We start from the raw sequence: 22,753 nt of genomic DNA on the forward strand, positions 1-22,753 counted from the left end.
CACTTTGCTATTTTCAGCACTGTGGTGGAAAGTTACAGGTCGGGTTCAGGTAAGTGTGCGATTGTGTGGACGTGAGGGTTAGGGCGGGTTAGGTGAGTTAGGGTTAGACTGCAGGTCAGGTAAGTGTGCGAATGTGTGGACGTGAGGGTTAGGGCAGGGTAGGTGATTTAGGGTTAGGACGCGAGTGAGATGTGTGTGCAATAGTAACGGACCTTAGGGTTAGGGTTTGGGTTAAGGTAAGTGGGTAGATAGTAGTGTATGTACAGTTTAGTGTAGGGTTAGATGTAAGATTTTAGGTGTATGTGTGTGGATTGCTGTTTGTTTGGTGTGTTTGTGTTGTCTGTATGTGTTTTGGAACAGCAAATTTTTTCCCTAGGAAAAAATTTGCTGTTCTGAATTTTCAATGTTATCAGTTTTCGGTTACTAGGGGTCGATATTAGAACATTCAAAGTTCTGAAACTTTGATGTTCTAATATAGACCCTAGCAATCTACTGACTCTTCCTTTAATCAGACACTGATTACTCTTACTGATTTGGCCTACCAGCAGGTCGTTTTACTGCCTATATGACAGGCAGTGATCACACACAACTCCTTGCTGCTGTCTGAATTAGAGAAGCCTTTTTTTAATACACCTTTAGTAAATTGTAATGGAATAGGGACACCTTTTGACAGAAAAGAAAACAAGCCATTACAAACATTTTTCATATTTATGCATTATGCAAATGCAAAAAAATCCTATCTCTGTACTCGTTTCCCAACTTTTTATAACCAGAAGTGTCTGGTTTTCAGATTTTGCTGAATTCTGGGCTGTTTTGTAGTTTATGTGTTGTCCAGACCTTACTAAGATAGAAGGAAGCTTCTCTGTTCATCAGTGAAGAGTGGTGAGCTTTGAGCAGCCTATCTCTTGCTGGAGGAGTGGTTTCAGCTCAGAATCTGTAGTTTTATTGGCCATTTTGGGCTATTTCTATCCCTTTCATCTTTCTGTTTAAAAACCACTGTTTGTGCGGTTTTGCACATTGCGCAGTGCTGCTTAACTAGGGTTTATTTATTTATTTATTTTTTGCATTTGTTTACCGGGAAAGTCCACTGGGCCTAAAAGAGCCCATTTTCGGAGGAGGCCTAGGGAGAAAAGCTCCGACAAGAACATAGATGCAGAAAAAAAAATTAAACATTAATTGCTACAGAAGTAGAAACAGTGTTACACATAGTGGTTACAGTAATATATACAGACTATATACATAAGTCAGGAATTTAGTTGGTGTGATTACAGTAACATATACAGAATATATACATAAAGGCAGGAATTTAGTTTGTTGCCAGATGAATTCAGAGTGGTAAAAATGGAGATAAATTAATCAGCATTATTGTGCCAGTATCAACAGGTGATGAAAGAAAAGAAAAAAAAATAAATATGGAGAAAGTATCATCAGTCACTAGTAGTAAAAAGCATATGAATTGAGTTATAATATAAGGAGAAGGAAGAGGTTAGGTTATAGAGCAGGTACATAGCCAGGAAGTGTTGAGATGATTTTTCAGTGTTTGTTTGAAGGTGGTGGTGCTGCCCGTGTTTCTTATAGAAGGAGGAAGTGAGTTCATAGTTTGGCAACGGTGAAGGAGTAGAGCAGTTGACCAGCTGGTAAGGTGGGCTTTTCTACTTTTAGAAATAGATGATTTTCAGATCTTAGTTGCCTGCTGGGTTGGTATTTGGCAAGTAGAGTTGAGGGTTAAACTATTCCCGGTGCCAGAAAATTTCCTCTTTAAATTTTCCCTTAGAACTAGCCAGTTTTCTAGTATTAGCACTCAAAACTGTCTTCTTTGTGCTCAGCACTTGTTCAAAACTAGTTGCAAGCACTAAATAATCTACATAGTACTGCAGCACTCAACTTTCCTCACTTGTCAGGAGGAAAACAGTTTTTAGTCTTAAAATGTAAGCACATATCCAGGCATGTCAAAGGATCAGCTCCTGGTGTTTTCCGCTGTTCACCTGATGAACCTGAGCATCTTGGGGCAATGTAGCAATTGCCTCATGCACACTGACATCCCTCTCCTCCTACCACCCAACACTACAACCTGTGAGAGATGCACTCATATAGCCAAACTGGAAGCCAAGCTCTCTCCACCCAAGACTGGACTAGTCAGTCAAGAGGAGAAGGTAAACACCTGCACCACACCACACTCAACATATAGCCTATCAAAACCTACACCACCTAAACCCACACATAGTAACACAAAACACACACCTACATTCACGGAGGCACTCAATAAAAATCTTCCCAAACAACAGAGACCTCCAAAGCTGAAACGCAAGCAAACACCGACCCCTAACACCACCCAAATGACACATAGCCCACAAAATCAGTGTGCCACTCAACCTCAGCCCATAAGGCAAAACAACATACCCAACACACTAGTCATAGGCAACTTTATAGTCAGGCACACTGATGTCCCACTCACCAGGCTAAACAAGGAGAAAATTACTGTCAGCTGCTTGTTGGGTGCCAGGATCCACCACATAATGCACATACTCATGTCACTCCACAACAAGTACAAATATGACTCTGTCATTGCCCATGTTGGTGTGAATGACCTGAGACGTACCTCCCTGGAATACATGAAAAGAGACATGGAGGAGCTCTCAGATCATGTAGCCCAGGCAGGTATGACCCTAGCCCTGAGTAGCATCCTGCCATTGCCCAGAATGTTACCACAGTACAAGGACAAAATGATTGACTTCAACAATTGGCTAAGCTTCTTGGCATCATTCTAAGGGGATCCAGTATCTTTCTGCCTGGGAAGACATGCTTGACAGACCACAATGCTTCACCAGAGATGGGCTGCACCTGTCGCCCCCTGGGATTCCGGTTACTGGATAAGGCTCTTTCCACACGTATAGTGCCTTTTTTAGGCAAGGTTCAAATGACAAACTCACCACCATAGCAGGTACAAGCAAGGAAAATCTGAGGGTAATGCTACTCAATGCTAAGAGTCTAAACCTCAAAATGCACTCACTCGAGACACTCCTTAAGATGGAGAACATCGACATCTGTGCAGTGACAGAGACCTGGTTTAAGGCTCCAGAGAGCATCCTTGCATTACCAGGCTATAATTCATACCACACCTTTTGGCCACCTAACCTGGACTGAAACACTAAAGGAGGAGGTGTGTCCATATCTGTTAAGGATATCCACACCTTCAGGCTAGTTGCTCAATGTAATTCATCCGAAATTATCCAAGTGCAACTAACACTAGGCAAGACTGCAATCCAGGTTGTAGCTTGTTACAAATCCTCTGCCATGCTCCAGGATGCCCATTCCATGTTTCTTGATATACTGGACAACATTAAGGTACAGCTCAATACTCTAATAATGGGAGATTTCAACTACCCCACCATCAACTGGGAAAACTACTCATGCACTAACTCATTTGCTCAACATTTTCTGAAATTCATAAATTCCAACATCCTGGATCAGCTTGTCCATACCCCCGCCAAAGGCAGCAATATCCTAGACCTGGCAGTTACCAATATGGGTAACCAAGGTTTCCTATTAGAAGACCGAAGACGCATTATTTCAAATGCGTCTTGGTCGAACTCAAAAGGCTGAAATGGCAAAATATCGAATCGCCTTTTAAGCAAATTTTTTCCCTGGGAAAGAATTTGCTTGGCCACTTTGTTATTTTGCCATTTTCGGCACTGTAGTGTGGTCTTGGAGTTGGTATAATTAGTAATATAATGTTTAAAGTGTTTAATATTTTTTTTTTTTTTTGTTGGAACAGCAATTTTTTTCCCTAGGAAAAAAAAATCGTTGTTCTGACAGTTCGAAATTGTAAGCTTTCACTTACATAGGGTCGATTAATCACTGTTCACTTTTTTAAGCGTTTGGTGATCTAATATAGATCCGTAACCAGTGCTCCATGCCAGTGGTCAACTCCTCGCTGGTCAGATCTGACCACAAGCTAATTACCCTAGACAGCCATATCCTCCCCCCACCCCCCATTAAGGAAACCACCGTAAAAAAAACTTCTCCAAAGCCAACTTCATGCTTCTTAAGACAGAAGTGGTAAACTTCATGCAACCCATACAGACGGGAAATAGCGATGCAACTGCTGAAACCTATACAAATGCACTGTATAAGCGTTCCTGGTGATATCTTTGGTCGTGAGCTTGTGGTGTTGTTGCTGTTTTTGCCTTTGATTCTAAGCAACCACAAAGCATTCTACAGCTATGTCAAGAATCTCAATGGCAACACTCAGATCTGCTCTGAGCTACAGCACAAAGGCACTAGATATACAGAACCAACTGATATCGCCTATATCCTGGCTGATAGATTCGGTGGAAACTTTACCCCCCTCACCTCCCAAACAGCCCATCTCTATACTGGAAGAGTGCAAAGCCCCTGTAATCAAGGATGCACAAGTAAAGACTGCACTCTCCAAAGCTAAGAACACAGCATCCATGGGACCAGACAACGTCCTGCATGAGCTACAGAACAAACTGGCACCCCACCTAAGTAAGTACCATGTTCAATCATAGCCTCACTTCAGGCTTTGTGCCTCCTGAATTGAGCACAGGGATGGTTATCCCACTCCACAAAGGGGGTGCCACCATGGATCCTGGGAACTAATGCCCCATTAGCCTGACAAGCCTGGTCTGCAAGGCCATGGAACGTATCATCATGGAGCATATAAACAAAGATATAGGTAACCTCCAAACTCTGGACCCCACTCAGTTTGGGTTTGTAAAAGGCAGGTCATGTCTCCTAAACCTGATTGACTTCTTTGAAGCAGTCACCAGAGCTGTGGATGAGGGTAAGGTGGTGCACACAGCCTATCTTGACCTCACCAAGGCTTTTGACACCATCCCCCACTCTGGAATTATAGACAAACTCACTAGACTGGGCATAAATCCCTATGTCACAAGATGGGTGGCCAACTGGCTCACTGACAGAACCCACACAGCGAAAGTAGCCGACTCCAAATCTGACTTCAGACTAGTGACAAGTGGAGTACCACAGGGTTCAGTCCTGGGTCCTCTCCCGTTAGGTATTTTCTTCTCAAAAGTCCAAGCTAATACAGCAGGTCTTTGCCTAACAAAGTTCATAGATGACTGCAAACTAGGAGCCATAACAGAATCATCTAATGATGTGGACATTCTACAAAGGGGCCTCACTGAGACTGATGCTTGGTGTCAAAATCATGGCCTCAAGCTTAATGTCAAGAAGTGCATTGTCATCCCCTTTGGGAAAAACACTGTACCCATGAACTACCACATAGGCGGTAGACTACTAAACACTGAAAGTGTGATAAAAGACCTTGGGACACAGGTGGACAGTAGCCTCTACTTTGATAATCGCATCGCCACAGTAGTCAAGAAATCATTCTACGTGGCACACCTCATCACAAAGGGGTTCTCCTCCAGAAAAAAAGAGGTCATTGTTCCTCTCTACTCATCCTTCATCAGGCCCATTATAGAGTACAATGCCCCATTTGGCATGTACATCACAAGACACCTACAACAACTAGAAAGGCCACAGAAATACCTCCCTAAGAGGATTACTGGCCTCAAACGTATGCCATACGCAGACCATCTAAAAAAACTCCAGCTCTACTTCATCGCATATCGCCTACTCAGAGGCATCCTCTGCCTAACATATAAAGCCATGTCAAACCCAGATATGTTGGACATGCTACACTTAAAGAAATCCCAATCTCTCCATGGCACACGTTCCAAGGACCTAAACCATGTCACTGCAATAAACAGATCATTCTGGAGGGATAGATTCCTGTCCCAGAGACTCCCCATGCTCTGGAACAAACTACCCATTTATGTCAAACAAAGCTCTTCATTGGCCCTCTTTAAGAAAAATCTTGACAACTGGATGGGAAATAGGAAATTCACACCGGGGATCACTTCTGTGGTTCTGCTTGACAGGGGAACAGAAAAATAAATTCTTGAGTGGCGAAAGCCAGGGAACTTTTTGGCTAGGCTTATATAGGCCCTAGGGCCGATACCCTAGTACAAACTTATGAACCTATGTTTTCTTTTTTTTTAAATAATCACCCATCTCAAAATTACATAAATTGCTCAAGTCCTGCCTTTCCTGAAATTTCATTCCTCATTCTATACATTATTCTGCATTTATTGTTTCCACAAATTCCATTTATTTCTAAGCAGTTTGCTCCTTCCCTTATCTAGAAATGCCACCTTCAGTTCATTTATCTCTTTTAAAACACTCAATATTTCAATTAAAGTTGGTCAAACTAGTGAAGCTTTGAGAAGGCTCAACTAGAACCATATATTTATGACTTTCTCTGGAGAACGACTGAAGCTCTTAATGTGGAAGGGTTGAACTCACACTGCACAGATGACAGTGTTATTCCCAGAGAAACCTCACTACATGTCTGGGTTTCCTCATTTTTGCCCCACAGCTGCACTTACCATTTAGCCCAATTGACCAGAAAATAGTGGGCTTGAGTGTAACAGGTCAGACCCTCTCTTATTTTACTTTTTGTAATCTTATTACACTTAGATAAAGGGTTTAGTCTGAAGACTCCTTTCAGCAACTGGGCTTAAACAAGAGCAACTAGAAAACAGCAATAATACAGTAATTAAATATTCACAGTTCATCTATAGTGTATTTATTTTTAAAATGATATGCGCCGAGTTTATAGTAGTTACAGTTTTTAAGAAGTGGGAGTCTGTTTGATATTGCTTATTAGCAACTGAGCAACTAACAAGAAATAATCAGGATATATGCAGGGAAATAAGATCTGCATACATGTAATAATGACATGGGCTAAAAGAACTGCATTCCAAATACATTATTTTTTTTGCACATTAAGGCTTATCAAAACGAGCAAAGAAATGTGCATAATAAATAATTTGCATACATAAATCAAAACCAATACATCAAATCCAATTGAAACTCTGTTAATGCCTTTATACAGAATGGTTAGGTATAACTACAGGTGTCCAAGGTGAAATTCCTTGAATGTCAATTGCCCGAAGCAGATGATGCCAAGACACATGCAACAGGAGTAACGCCTTTGTTCAGGGAGATTTCTACCTTCTTTAAGTTGTAGTAGCCATATTTTATTTAGCATGTTTCTGCATCTGAAAGTTTTACATGTCTTCTCCAGCTAGACTTTTTGAAATTAGGTACAGTGCCAAAAAATAAGAATTTTAAACAAAAAATAACTACCTTAAGAATGTGTTGAGGTACTGCCGACTACAGGAAGACCAAGAGAAAACACCATCTTGACCTGATAATGTTGGTGACATAATATTCCCTTCTGATTTCTTGCATATATTTCCTTCTCCGTCATGCACCATTCCAAAGCTAAAAAAGGCACACAGCATTGATATAATAACATTTTGGTTAGTTACATAAGATAACCATCAACGAGTTCAGAAATTAAAACAAATATATACAGTACATAGTTCACCACAACTGTGAGAAATCAGTATAAGAGTCCCAAATAGAGAAACACGACATTTCATTTCTCTGATGCAGCTATCACTTTCCAAAAATGACTTCCTCTTCTGGCTTTTCCTGGTTAGGGGTCACCACAGTGGATCACCTGTCCACTCATGATTGGCAGTAGAATTTTTACAGTGTCAAGTTGCCAGCCTGGTGCCCAACCTTCCACAGAAGGCACACACACACACTCATGCCTAGGGCCAATTTAGAGTGTCCAATCCACCTACAGCATGTCTTGGGATGTGGGAGGAAACCAGAGAAAGTGGAGGAAACCCACGTAACCACAGGGAGGACATGCAGACTCTGCACAGAAGGCACCCCAGCTGAGGATCGAACCAGAAAACCTCTTGCTGTGAGGCAACAATGCTAACCGCTGCACCACCGTGGCCACTCACTTTCCAAAAATGACTACTAAACCAAAATACAATTCTTTTTCTTAGGAAATAAATATGTAACTTTCAAACCTCAATATACAAAGTTTTGGAATGAGAAATGGAAAAAAAATCTACGGTCAGATGTCTTTCTTCTATTAAACCAAACTGGGGGGATTCATTTTGACTCTGTCAACTAAATAAAACCTATACCAAGATTTATCATGCTTTTGGGTTATTGTGAAATATAAAAGGAAACTGGTACTCTCATATTCTCACATTTCTAAATTACCTTATATAAAGAAAAAAAAAATACAGTGCCAACTCACAGAAGAAACGCACAGGTGTTCCAGGCTGACAGCAAGCATGTCTTCCATTCTTTTAGCAATATTTGGTCTTTGTTCAGGTATTAGTACATTTGTAAGCTGTAAAATATGGATCCTATGAATCTGCATCATGCTTTCAAAAGCGCATAGCTATCAGGAATGTGCATCTCTATGCATTGTGGGATTTTGTGTTCTGACTTGTTTTGCCAGGGATTCAATAGTAATATTACACCAGGGAACCTAAGCAATTGCAAAGCTAAATATCTACATACCAAAAAAAAAAATGTTTCACTATGGTCAGCTGCAGAGGCAGCCTAGCTGGGGAAACCATGTCACCACTATTTAAACATAATCTTCCATGACCCTTGTTGAAAAGTAAAGTACAGTAATTATTCTCCTAGCTACAAAAAAAAAAAGTGTTGGAAAACTGATGCAGAAAACCATTAATGCTTGGATTGCAGGACCAGCTATAGGCTAATTGGACCAATCTGGCCCAATATGAGCCCGCATTAGGCTATGGCTGTGCCATTATGTCCTGAATGACCCAGACATTTACAGTAAAGTGCAAGGCATTTTCCTCCTGTGGTCTTGTTTGCATTGTAGTTACAACTCCGGCATTACTAGGTACCGTATTATTAGTAACTGCAGCATCTTGCCTCTTGTATGGCTCACAGTGTTAGTTAGCTACTTGCACTCCCATAATAATCAGTTGTTGTTGCTGAGTGTCCATCAGGGTTTTCAACCCCCATACTGGTTAGATTAACTATCTGGTTTTGTGTACCACTCCTGTTACTGTATCAGAAAATCAGACCAGGTTTATATTAAAGACTGATAGGGAGTTCTCTTCTTTTGCTTCTCTTGCTAATACGAGGTTTATGAATGGTTGTTAATATGTTAGGCTACAATACGTAACTGTGGCGTAGTCAGTTTTAGACACATGACAACAATCACTGATAAGCATAAAAACTGCAGATGTTGTGATGTGAGATCACTAAGACTTGTGACAGAATGTTACTAATTCAGCAGAGAAATGCTTGTTAGGTGCAAAATAATCCCAGAAAACTGATACATGGAGTATCATGCGTTTTCAGTGGTGGGAGACAGAGGTGGATAAAAAAATGATTCCCTTTCCTGAAACAGTTATAACAGGAACACAGTAGAAGGCAACCAAAGAAACTATAAACTTTAGTTAAGATTAATGTAACAGTGGTAATACAACATCAGACATGCAGAGAAATGTATCAGGACAGTTGTTGTTGTTGTGTCTTTTGGCTTTTCCTGGTTAGGGGTTGCCACAGCGGAACTCCGGTCCGCTAATGATTGGCAGTAGATTTTTATATGCAGAGTTGCCAGCCCTGACGCACACCCTTCAATGAAGGTACGCCCATTCACGCATGTCTCCACACAGAAGACGCTTTAGCTGAGAATCGAACAGGACAACGTCTTACTGTGTGGCGACAATGCTACCGCAGCACCACCACAATCAGTTATTAGTGGACTTTATACAAGAATTCAGTCAATAAAATAACTAGTACAATTGATAAGAAGATTACCTGTTCAGTGCTTTATGTGCATTTGCTGAACCAGGGATGTGAAGGAGAATAAAACAAGAGTCATATGAGGGGAAGATGGGAAAGGAGAGAGAGAGAAAGAAAAGACAGAAATAAATTAAATAAAAGGGGGGGCAATGGGAAGTGTGCAGCTATCTCCTACCCTGGTTCAGGGGATCAAGGCAGTACAACAGACTTTGGGAACACGTTTATTGGTAAACCAGAGTGCACCTATCTGTTGACAAGCCATGTACATGACCTCAGCAGTGTATCAAACATGCCCCTCACAATGTGCCTGAGTAGGTTAAGCAGACCCTGACAGAGGAACTACAGGAGATGCTGGATTTGGGGATAATCCAGGATTACAGTATTCTGTTTCTGTCTTAACCTGTTTTATGACAAAATATAAGCTAATATATAAACATATATTTTATTTGAATACACAGTAATAGCATACATTCCTGATTTCTAAGCAAGCGGGGGGAGCAGTGGAAGTGGTAGATGGGGAGTCCTTCAAAATGGTCCAAATGGGGGCCTGCAATTGCCAAGGCTCTGTTAGACTACATAATTAAGCACCAAAACTATGGAGACACCCTTCCAGCCAGTAATGTACAAACAGGGGCAATTTACTTTCCTTGTAAGAAATCAACTAATCATCAGATATATAGGGCCATCTTGCCCTGCTCTATTGTCATACTGAAAACTTTGTTATTAAGTCAAGTGGAACTAGAATGAAAGCAAAGGTAACAAGGCTAACACAGAACCATGTGTACCGAGAAGTGGAGTATCCTGAGTATGTAGCACTGATAAGTGATATTATATGTCTATATTATTCAGCACTACCTGCTCTTGCTCTGAGGGGATGAGAAGGTCTATATAGTGAACTATCCCCTCATAAAAATGTTGAATAGAAAAAAATGTATTTACAGTTGCACTGCATCAGCAGATAGCAATATTATCTTCTTTAAAACTAATCCTTTAGAGAGTACAGTCAGTGATACATACTACAAGCCAATCCTACAGCTAAAAGACAAAAATCTGAATATGTTGGACATGAGCTGTTAACAGACCATGCAGAATGCAAAGCTGAAACTTGTTACAAGACTGGAGACGGAATATAAGGTAATATTGTGATCTGAGCTACAGGTAAACATTGTACAAATGAATAGAACATATTCATGAAGCAAGCCACTTATAAAAACACTTCTTGAGTGAAAACTGGCTTTTCATTTTTCAGTAAGATCATACAGTTTTCAACAATAAAAAAATGTATTTCAATAGACAAATCATCTGAACAGAACATTCTGACATGTCTCCTTCTTGGTATCACTGATAGAATCAGCTTATGACTTCCCCAAAATCTTCCAATTCTATTAGTCTTTCAGAACTCAGCAAAGAATCAAAGTACAGAAACATTTTTCACTTCATTTAGAAAGCTTCTAAAATTAAAACTTAGGTGGATGTCACTGCACTTTACAAATTTAAGCATTACTGTCTTTCTTAAATGCTAAGACTCACAATACAAATTCCCCAAGATGAAAAAAAAGGACAGAAACGACAAAAGAGCAAATATTGGACATTCCTCTTCACCTTTAAAGCAGCTTTTTTGTTTGTTTTTTAGGGGGACAGGCCACTTTACACCATAGATGTGGTGGGAGGTGAGCAAACCCCACCCCTCTTCCCCAAACGTATATAGCCCAACTCAGAGATTGCCATACACTTGAGAAAAGGGAATATTATGAGAAATAGCAGTCATGAGCTTAAAGTCCAGATATTCAGCCATTTGGTCTTCACATTAAGGGACTTGGCATTTTGATTACAGATATTTCAAAAAGGTACCACATTATTACTATGGGCATAAAGAACAATACACAAAAACAGAAAGTAACAAATTGCTATGGCTAATTTAGTTTACTTGTATAATGTATACTGAATAACAACACAGCAGACTAAGAGACAAGTTGCTGTTGCTGGACTAGTACAGAAAGAATTACCCAGCCAAGTACATGCATAGACATTTAGTTACAAGGCCACACACCTACATATACAACACCTCCTCTAACCTTAAACAAATCCGCAGGGGAGGGTAACTAAAAAATAATTACTAGTAGCAGTACTCTGTAATGCAATAACAACATTATTTATATAACACATTTATAAGGTGTGTAAAGAAAAAAAAAACTCTTACAGTATTAAATACTACAAATGTAGTTCTACAGGTATTATTCAAAACTACTATGGTTAGACTACAAAACGGCTTATTATATTAATCAACAGTTATAATAAATGAATTTCATAATAAAGCTATATGGTATTACCCTGAGATGTCGCCATCATATTGAGAAAGAAGATGGTTTGACCAGCCATTATTAATAATGCTTTAAAGCATTATTGCAAAGTAATATTAGTACATCTTCGAGTTCAATACACTTTTTATTTTCTTCAACATAAAGAGCAAATACATGCAACTTACACAAGCATCAGTTAACATTAGGCACTTAGGACTGCTTCTCTGAGTCAAGAGAGTGGCTTGTAATGAAGTAAATGGACAGATAAAATCCCTTTCTCAGGTTTCAGTAACATAAATGGAATAGTTCTATTACATCAAGACAATGCTACAAAAGGTCTCAGACAATGTTAAAAAAAACAGTAAGCATTCTTTGTACTTCTGGAAATTCACTAGTGGTCATTCATCTTGGTCATTTCCCATGCTGTAGGTATGAAGTCATCACAATGAAAGGTGCATAACTGGAGAGTGGGAGGAATAGAAGTCTAAGGAAGGGCTTGGAAAGGTTGCCTCACTGGAAGAAAGACAGCAGTTGAAGTTAAAGTACTGCATGCAGGTCGCAACAATTATATTTTTGTGCAAAGCATCAACTGGCATTGTGGAAATGATAACAATAGAAATGGAAAAGTGTCTGGAGGTATGGATCACACCTAGTCTTGACTAGGAGGTGCACAGTGAGAGGGCTGAGGCAGCAGCAGCAAACAAGTACTGTGGTGTATCCTTAAGGGAAAAAAAACACATGGACAAAAAAGTAACAGGCATTATGTACCAGGCCGTGGTCAAGTCAAACCTTAAGTAATGTGTGCAGTTCTAAAGCCACCTGGATAAGGGGCAACAGGCTGCTGGGAGCAAAACAAAGGACAGTCGACAGAAGGGTCTGTGGGCTGGCTGGGAATGACAGTGCCCTGAGATAAGAAAACACTGATCAGACAGGACAGGGAAATGAGTTGCACAGTACAATTTTGGGAAAGGGTTCACCTGGAGCAGGAAACATGGAGGAGAAGAATGAGAGGTCAGTTTCTCCTTGAGACTGCAAAAGTGATTCTTTATTGACAAGACCATGGACCTATGTCATGGGCTAGCAGAAAGGACAGTGGAAAATATACATTAAGATGTAGTTATGAGATCATGGGACAGTTGGAAAAAGGTGAAAGGAAAGAGAAGGATGGATGGGAAGATTATTAAATTCAGTAAATAAGAAAACAGATGGACCACATCCTTTTTCCATCATAGTGTAATGCTGATCCATAACTTATAAAAGTACTAGCTATTTGTCCTTCTGTGGATGTGGTCTATGTCTATTCTTGTATTGATGCTTGTAATGTCTGATTACTCAGTTTTGATAAAACCAAAAGCATGCAACATTTTCTGACAGTGCTGCTCCAGTGTGATCACTATTTCCTTACCACCTGTCCCTACTGTTAATAGTGAGAGTGCTCATTCTATAGTCTGCTATACTTTTGGAAGCAGATGCAATGGGCTCCTGTGCAAAATTTAACAATTCTTGAAAATACAGTCTTTCATCAAATTACTGTCAGATCATTTGGCTGGATAGATGAATGGTTGTTAATAATCAAAAAAAGACTACATGAGGTATTGTGACTCAGACAATCCATTTCATTGCTGACCTCCTTTTTGACATTTTCTGTGGACTGATGCTGTTACCTCCAGCCTCCATTTTAATTACAAGCTGATGTAATCCCTCCTTAGAAACTACTATTTTGTCTTTACATTGACAAGGCTCTTTGGGAGAAGCTATCAATTTAGCACAACCATTGATGAAAGTAGCATAATCAGAGATGCTTATGCTGGTTTCTACTTTTATGTTTCCTTACATCACTTCAAAAAGTTGTGGTTTGCAGAATTGTACTTCTAGATACCTATGAATGTGCTTTATGGGATCTCTATTGGCAGACATTCTTTGTTGGTAGCACAAGTTGAAAATAAATTTGGTGCTCACGCTAAGCTGTAACATTCACTCTCTATCAAAGAAAATCTAATGTTATTTTATTTTGGAATACTACTATAGATTTAATCATGTTTTGGTGATTTAAAATGTCACTATGTAAATTCTAAACAGAACATTTTAAAAGGTATATCTGAAATCTTTCCTTATAGTCACACAAATAAATAATGGACATTACTGACACAGTATCAGGTCATGTGTCCAACTAAACTCCACACCCATCTAGAGCGATCTGATATCCTTTGTTTGCTTTACTGGCAAGAATAAATATTTCCATTTAATGCATACCTTGCAAATCACACTCATCATCTATTGCATTTTCAAGCTTGGAGGTTCATCCTGAGCTGCGTACCTTATGTAGCCAGATACTTAAACAGCAGCCTTTTGGAGTTTGCATTTCTACTCCTTCAGTTTATACAGGCATGGCCCTTTTGTACTGGTGTGTCTGTGTGTGTGTGTGTGTGTGTGTGTGTGTGTGTGTGTGTGTGTGTGTGTGTGTGAATGTGTGTGTAACATGTTACATTAACCCGGTTAACTCTGCAGGATCAGGCCTATTTTTAAAAGGAACCCAGTGGGAAGGCCCTCATGTTAAATAATAACAAGGACATCATGGCCATAGTAACATAATCTTCAAATGCAGCCCATTTAGAAGTATGACACTTTGTACAATATTCCCTTTGAACCAGCTGTCATACATGACAGTACACTACATTGCCACAATGAAAAAGAAGCTTAGTTGCTAATTTGCTTATGGTATATTCAACCAGCTCTAGTTGCAAATGCACAGAATATTATGTAGCAGTGTCCACAGGCAGTGGAATCTGTAATGTTTTATCTGGAATTAAATCTGATTTCAACAGTAATCTGTTGTGTGAGACCTCATCATGAACACCGTACAACTATCTGTCTCACTAATTCAGTCACACACTCTTGAAACTGGCTAACCTAAAAAGCTCTGTTACATATTCTGAAATGGTCTGATCTGAGTTTATAAAATGTAAAACTTTCAGCTATTATAAATGCCTTTGGTTTCAAGTAACTGTAAAATCTGCACAATGTCTTGAAAAGACTTAGATCAATAATGTTTTGGTGCCATCACATTGTACAAAACAATATATGTGCTTACAATAAGGCCACAATACACTGACATCACAGTACTACTCTCTTTATGTGCAGATCAGTCTTCACCAGGGTTGATAAAGGCATTGGCACTGCCAACAAGATACTCCATTTTGTGATTCAGTAAAGTGCCACATCCCTTGATTGTTCATAGACATTTTTTAAAAACTACAATTCTTACTTTTTCACAAAACAACTTATTTGTACTCATACATAGCTAATTTACTTTATAATTTTGTAAATAATATTATTAACATTATTATAGTTTGCTTAATAATAATACTTCTGGAGCATATATGTATACTGCTTATGCTATATCTTCATTGATACTAGAAAACATACAGAAACTTTAAATATTTTGCTCTGGTGATATAACAACTGATGTATATTTACTGTTCTCTGACAGTATAATGTTTACTATATATTTATTAATATATATATTTGTAAACAAGTCTCAGTTAAGTAAAAAGTAAATTTATGCTTTGCTTCGTTATATTCAAAATTTACCCCTTCTAGTTATAGAAGAGTAATTTTGTCTTCTTTATACATATCATTCACATGTAAATTCCACTCTTAGCAGTGGCGGCTGGTGACTTCAAATGAAAGGGGGGCTGCAGGAGATAGCCGGATGGGTGGGGTCAATGGGAAGGGGGTGTGGACATGTAGAAAGGGGAGGAGCTATGCTCAAAACTACAAAAACTAAACTTTAATTAAATATGCTGCCCTGGGTGCCAAACCCTCATTATGAGAGTCCAATCAAGACAAATGAAGTATAAAAGAATAAAAATATTTCAATGCATTGACAGCTTGACAGCTTACTTAATATCTAGATGGAAACAAAAAGGTTGAGAGGCATGAAAAAATAAATTACTTTTTAAATACATTACTGGAATGCCAGTCAAAATCAAGTATAAGAAAAACAAGCAGCACTCAACTCAAACCACTTCTCATTGCACTGCAGTTCTAATTATAATTTATATTCAGCTTTATTAAAGTACCAAGTAACATGCTGAAAGTAGCAATCTCTGTGATGCCCCCACTTGTAAAAATGTTTCTTATCCAAAAAAGACCTGCTGCCTGACAACTATCTACTTGTTTCATGGGGAAAACATGATCAAAGTAAAAAATGAAAAGCAAACAAGCTCAAGATACATTGCTTAAAGGATTACTGTACAGGTTATGGACCACACATGAATGGCATTCTGTTTAGTTTATGGGTAAAGCCCTCAGAGATCACTGGAAGACTCCAACAAGTGTAATGAGCTTCTTAAAATAATGTAATCCTGTCCTTTATTACAAATACTGTCATATGCATTTCAATACCCAACGCTTATACATTATCTAGTTAAGTATTCTCTGCATGGCAACAACAGAAAGGCTTCAATGTTGGCAGGCTTATTAAAGCTTACTTGTATGCTATGATCTCAAACAAGCTTACCTCATGGTCATTAAAGCATTGCTACTTAAAACACAGAGCAACAGGCACTTTCTGAGTAATAAGCATAAATCAACAATACAAAAATATTACTGAAACCAGACGATTCTGCAAAATCAAGAACAGATGAAAAGTCACTGTAGTACTCTACCCTGGATGGGGGGATACCCTGCACATTTACACTGCATAACTGCTCCTTGCCTTGCTTGGACACATCCAGTGTCACTACATGGCGGAGCGGGGTGCAACAAGTATGTCACAATTTGAAATGTCTCTGGCTGACTGTGATTGCCCTGACACATTTGTCATACCTCTCACCCTCAGAGCAAAGCTATGCATAGAAGTGGGACAAAGGCCCAAAAATAAGGACAATTTTTTAAATATTGCTCTTATAAACTTAGAAAGATAATAGAATAGTAGGTCTTGCATTGGTATGAATTTTCTGAAGGATATGAAATCTGAAACTCAAATGTCTGTCATTATTTTCTAACTTCAGTCTTTAATGATTTACCACTAATTTGCCAAAAAAAAACAATTTTATGAAAAATGGACCAAAAATGTGATGCAAAAATATAAAATAGCCACACAATACAGCTGGGAACCTGTCAAAGAAGGGACACTTTTTTAATAATAGTACTGCTAATTTGAGCAGCTGACAAAATAAAAGAATCTACATGCATTTCTGAAATAAAAGTAATCTATAACTCTGATTATTACAGTTATTTTTTTAATTGTAAACCCTCCATGTTTTCTTCCAAAATTGTTATTTTGCGGAGGGATTATTAGGGGAAGAGCAACATTTTGAGCCAAATTCAGGGACAGTTGAGAGGTTTGGCTATGCCTAATTCTATAAAGCAATTTATTTGGCATGTACCTCTCAACCTGTTAATGCAATAAATCTGGACAAGGTCAAATATATTGGGGGAACATACAAACAGTCCTAAAAATTGCTCTTGTATAAACTGAGACAGTTGATAGAACAGGTCTTACTTTAGCATGCATTTTTCTGAAGGTTATGAAGTCTGAAACTCAGTGTGTCATTTAGTGACTTAATTCCTAAATGAGAAAACCACAAATATTATGAGGAACAAACCAAAAATAAGAAGCAAAAATCTATTCATTCTGAGAAAATCTGGACAGTTGGGAGGTATAGTTCAGCTGGGGCTGTCTTTGAGTTTGCCGCCCTTCCCCCTCACAAAATCATGGTCGAATGGAGCTCTCCCCCCTGCAGCCATTCCAATGATCCATTACTTGGCTATTTCACTCCATTTACCATAAACACTAATGTGCATAGTGTTTTACTTCTATGATGATTTGGATTTCATTTGAAAGTTTTATTTTGCATTTTACAGCACAAACACTAAGACATCTGCTAAACAAAGCAATGCAGTCTCACAATGAAAACAGGCTTAGCATTAAAAACTTCTCTGCCCTTGAAAATCACATTCAATGAAACAGCATTGAAACCCACATTCAAAGAAAATACATTTTGCCAGTGGCAGATAAAGATTAACTTTGGGCTGTTTTCAAATCATAGGCCCCTTGCACATGAAACATACATGTGCTCTTTGATACACCTTCCTGATTCTACTAAATTATATTCCTTGTACAATACAGTACAGATGTTAGACGGCATTTTAAATGTATTGTTTTGAACATTTTTCCAGTAAACAATGAAACAAAATGCATGCACCAATGACAAAACTACCCAATTCAGAACATTTCCATCATAAAAGTCTACTCAACCTTCTACAGTCCACCAGTATCAGTAAATATGCACAATCTCTAAAGTAGTAAAAGTCATCTAAATAATTCCACATTAAAGAAATATGTAACAATGAAGAGGTTGCTGCTAGCAAACAACTTTATATGTCACTGTTTATTCATCTACAAATAAAGTGCCTGTTGCCCTTGAGGAATAAATTGCCTATGCATGCATTAAAAAAAAATGATAAGCTAGTAATATAGCAATAGGGACTGTATGGCAAACTGATAACAGGTTCAGGTTCATAGTTACTACTCTAGGTATCTTTGCCAAAAAGGACTGCAGCATCCACCCACTTTGCAACACAGTACAGTATCAGCATTGCATCTATCTACTGTGGGAGTAGAACCCACAGCCTTCTGCATCAAAAGCAAGTACACTACCTGTTGTGCTATTAAAGCAAGCAGACTTAGAATAAGCAACACTAAAGTTTTGTTCCCCTGCAGCTCTCAGCTCCTTGTAAAATCTACTCGACACGCAGTTGTATCTCTGAACTTTGCAGCACAAGAAATCTGGAAAACGCCGAAATGTATTGTAAAACAAGGGACACATCTTAAATATTGCTTATATAATGTTGGAAAGGTGCTAGAATAAAATGCTGTGTTACCACCATACATTTCACTGCCACGTCTTTAACTCAGGGGACCCTGTGCAAAATAGTCAGAGAAACATACCACTATGCCAAATCAGCTGTTTTATAAAAGAGAGGAAGACAAACTTAAATGGCTACCATTTAGTGAATTCAGTTCTCAGCATAGCTGTCAACCTCTTGGCACAAAACACCTGAACAAAGTCAATAATGGGGGGAACACAGCCCCCAAACATATTCAGTGAATTCAATTCTCACTATAGCTCTCAACCTCTTAGCAAAAAAAAAACATGTGGACAAAGCCAGTAATGGTAAGGGGGGATACAGCCCCCAAATATTCAATGAATACAGTTCCTACCAAAGATAACTCTCAACCTTAGCACAAAATACCTGGACAAAGCCAATAATGGGGGAATACAGTCCCAAAAATAGGGACAAATTTCAAATATCCATGTTATAAACTTAGACAACTGCTAGAACAATTTTACACAGAAGGCACCCCAAGAATCAAACCAGAGAACCTGTAGCTGCTAGGCAGCAATGCTACCAGTGCACCACTACACTTCAGAATTTGCAAGAAAAAATGTAGATACAGAAACCACAGATTTTATGAGGAACAGAACAAATATGAGGCAAAAAATCTGCAATTTTTTTTAGAAATGGTGGTGGAGAGGGAATTCAGGTCCTTACCACCTGCATCCAAGGTACAGGGTTCAAGCCTGAGTATCTCTATCCACCACCATTTGTTCTCTCTAGCCACCAGTATATAGTAACTGGAGCATTACACACACACACACATTAATTAAACAAAAAATAAATAAAAGTTAAGACTGCCTAACCTCAAACAAATGAACCCAGGTCATTGAACCTGCTACAGCATTAACTCACTTTAACCACTTTGGAAAACCTTTCCAATAAAAGTTTAGGTTGGCCAGGCCTACACATTCTGTAAACAGTAAACTCTTGATTACCATCAGCAGCTCACCACACATGTATAAATTACAAAAAAAAGAAAAAGTCATCTTTTTCTTTTCTGACCATTATAGCCCTTTAGCTTCTGGATTATCCAGAGCGACATTTCTTTAAAAAAAATAACATACAAACAAAGCTTCAGCAATAATATGCTGACTACAGATGAAATAAAAAGAAAAAGTGCTGTACTATTTTGACAGTGACACCAAAGCCTGGCAAAAACAGTAAACTTTCGACTCTGAATGTAATCTGGCTGTTAAGAGGCCTACCTCGTTAGTGGATTTGAAAACTAACTCTAACTCAAGTTACTCAACTCAACTGTAAAGAAGTAAACAAGCCACCACAAAACACTCAAAAACAAACAGTATAGCAAATGTATTGTTTAGTGCAAGCAAGTAAACATACCACCAGTTTTAATAATTTATCTCTGTCCATCTAGACCAAATCCTATCACAGGTCAACACAATCTGGTATTTGCTACCAAGTTTAACACAAACTCTAAGACAGTGGACATAGCAGATTTTGTAAGTGACTACTGCCAGTGCCTTGCATTAGTAGAATGAATAAAACTCAAAAAGCACCTCCAGTATCCATACTGGGACCATCATTCCCTGAGCAAATGGAGACTATCCAATCCTTGAACTTGAAACTATGACCTAGGATCTGGTATGAAAAGAAAATTATGTATCTGTAGCTCTAGCCTCTAGACCTCTTCCTTCAAAAGATAGCCTCAATTCAGAACAAGCTATTCTGCCTGAAAAAAGAAAGTTTAAGGGAAACTTGAATTTTGTGGCTGGCCTGTATAAACTACTTAAATTAAATAAAGTAATGAAATAAATAGTAACTCACCTGCTTTGATTCCAGAACAGACTGATGAAAGAAGCAGGTTCAAGCAGCAAATAAATCCACCATAGACAGTCCTCCTTGCCTCGTTCTCTGTGTACTTTAAAAATACTTTGTCTTGTGCCAAAAAATAAAAAAATAATGTTTTAATTTAAACAAAACTAAATACAATGAATAGGTCAAAATATGATCAGGTCCAATCAACGCAGAAAACTGACTGACTGATTCTCGCTCTTTTCCCAGCACATAAAGCCCGGGAAGAGAGCGACAACCAATCAGCAGCATTTGCCCAGCAAGCACATCATGACGTGCCTGCGGACGTCGCAGTCAGAGCCCCTTCCATATCTATGCGGTTTGTGTCTCAACCGCATAGACTTCTGGGAGGTTCTGGGCATCACAATGATGCCTTCTTTGCTCCTCCGGGCTGCAATGAAAACATTGCAGCAAGAATTAAAAAAAAAAAAAAAAAACACTGTTGCGATTGAAGTGCGCAATGCGCATGCGCGTACTTTCGAGTCGCGGACTCGAAATTTAAAGTAGTCAAGTAGAAAAAAATATTTTTTTTTTTACATTAAAAACAAAATAAACTTCTTCAACAACTGAGGGGGCTGCAGCCCGGCAGCCCGATGCCACGAGCCACCCCTGACTCTTAGCACAACTAGCCTAGGATTCATAAATGCTTATCAGGATGTGGGAGCTTCATCTCAGAAGAATTCCACATTGCTCTAAACCTTTCAGATTTTTAGATCAATCTACTGCTGAAGTTTTCCCTTATGTGGGGTCTTAGTCTAGGTTCAGTGTTGTGGGCAAAGCCACATGGTAATGTAGCACTCTGGGAGCTAATTACCCATGTGGTCTCCCATAACAATTTTTATCGGCCTTGAATTATTTGCCTGAGTGATTCAGAGAATTGCTCAGCTGAGAAAAATGTTATGCTAGAAAGAAAAAAGTGAATACAATTAAAAGACTGGTCAGCCATTCACTCCTTTGGGAGTACTCGTATTACAGGTAAGTCCTTCATGGGGGTGAGAGGGTGTCAGTGTGAGAATTGGTGTGGCCATGCGTGTTTGTGTCTGTGGAGGCATGACTGATGCTAAATGCATGCATACGTTCTGCCTGTGTAGTTGCATTAATAATCCTATTTGTTAAATGGATAGGCCCGCTGGACATACAGTACCTTTACAGGGGGTTCAGGCACATAGGCAGCAAAATATTTCCCTGTGGTACATTTGCTTGGGGACACATGGCTGAAGTGACATTCAGCTGCAGAGAAATATGGTTGCTGTTAATTTTCTGTAGGCTTTGAGAAGCAGACACTGCCATGCCCACAACTTGAATAACCAAGTGCAGGGGTTCAAAAGAAGTAATGCATATTGGGCTCTGTGTACAGTACATAATTATGTAACTACGAAATGTAGAAGTGTACTACAGCATGGAGTAAATGCTTGCTACTGTAGTCACATTTATGCTGCAGTATGCATTTCAGGTAATAATCCCTAGACACTGTGGAGAGGGTAGTGGTCCACATACACACACCAATTATAAAGGCACTGCCCATTGTGCACTGCATTTTTCTGCCACTGGCACACCCACCGGCCAGTCTACTGCTGATGCCTGCCATACTGCCTACTGACTCATGTTGCCTAGGAGTCATGGACATTATTTTCCCCATGTGCATTTAGTTACTGAAGTTATGAGCATGGCACCACATTCTTCTCTTTGCCCACAGGGAATTTGCAACAGACATATTTTTCTGCAGCTGAATGTCACCTCAGCCATGTGTCCCTAACCAAATGTACCACAGGAAAAAGTCTTGCTGCCTAGGCACCTGAACCCATTGATGGGACATGGTTGATTAATGGAGTGACAGTGACACAAACATTTAATGAATCTTTCCATATGAATATATCACACAAATCAAAACAATACTACACTGAAAACCATTCCATCTCTGAAATTATATGGATGATGCATTTCATTTAAAAGAATAATAAAAAGAAAACAGAGTTTTTGTTCTCCTTTGCCCCGGCCCCCTGATGAAATACTATGAA

The 22,753-nt window shown here is 39.0% G+C and overlaps 1 protein-coding gene across 1 annotated transcript in view; it reads right to left on the reverse strand.

Annotated features, from left to right (window-relative positions):
- Window positions 1–22,753, reverse strand: part of ADAMTS16 (ADAM metallopeptidase with thrombospondin type 1 motif 16) — a 1,625,291-nt gene that overhangs the window by 1,186,412 nt on the left and 416,126 nt on the right. The window contains exon 9 of the mRNA XM_044065078.1: window positions 7,201–7,338. Coding sequence (XP_043921013.1) covers window positions 7,201–7,338 — 138 coding nt within the window. The remainder of the gene's footprint in view (window positions 1–7,200; window positions 7,339–22,753) is intronic.

Source organism: Protopterus annectens, chromosome 3.part0 (assembly GCF_019279795.1).
Source record: "Protopterus annectens isolate FY-2018-M chromosome 3.part0, PAN1.0, whole genome shotgun sequence".
In the NCBI taxonomy this organism is placed as follows: Eukaryota; Metazoa; Chordata; order Ceratodontiformes; family Protopteridae; genus Protopterus; species Protopterus annectens.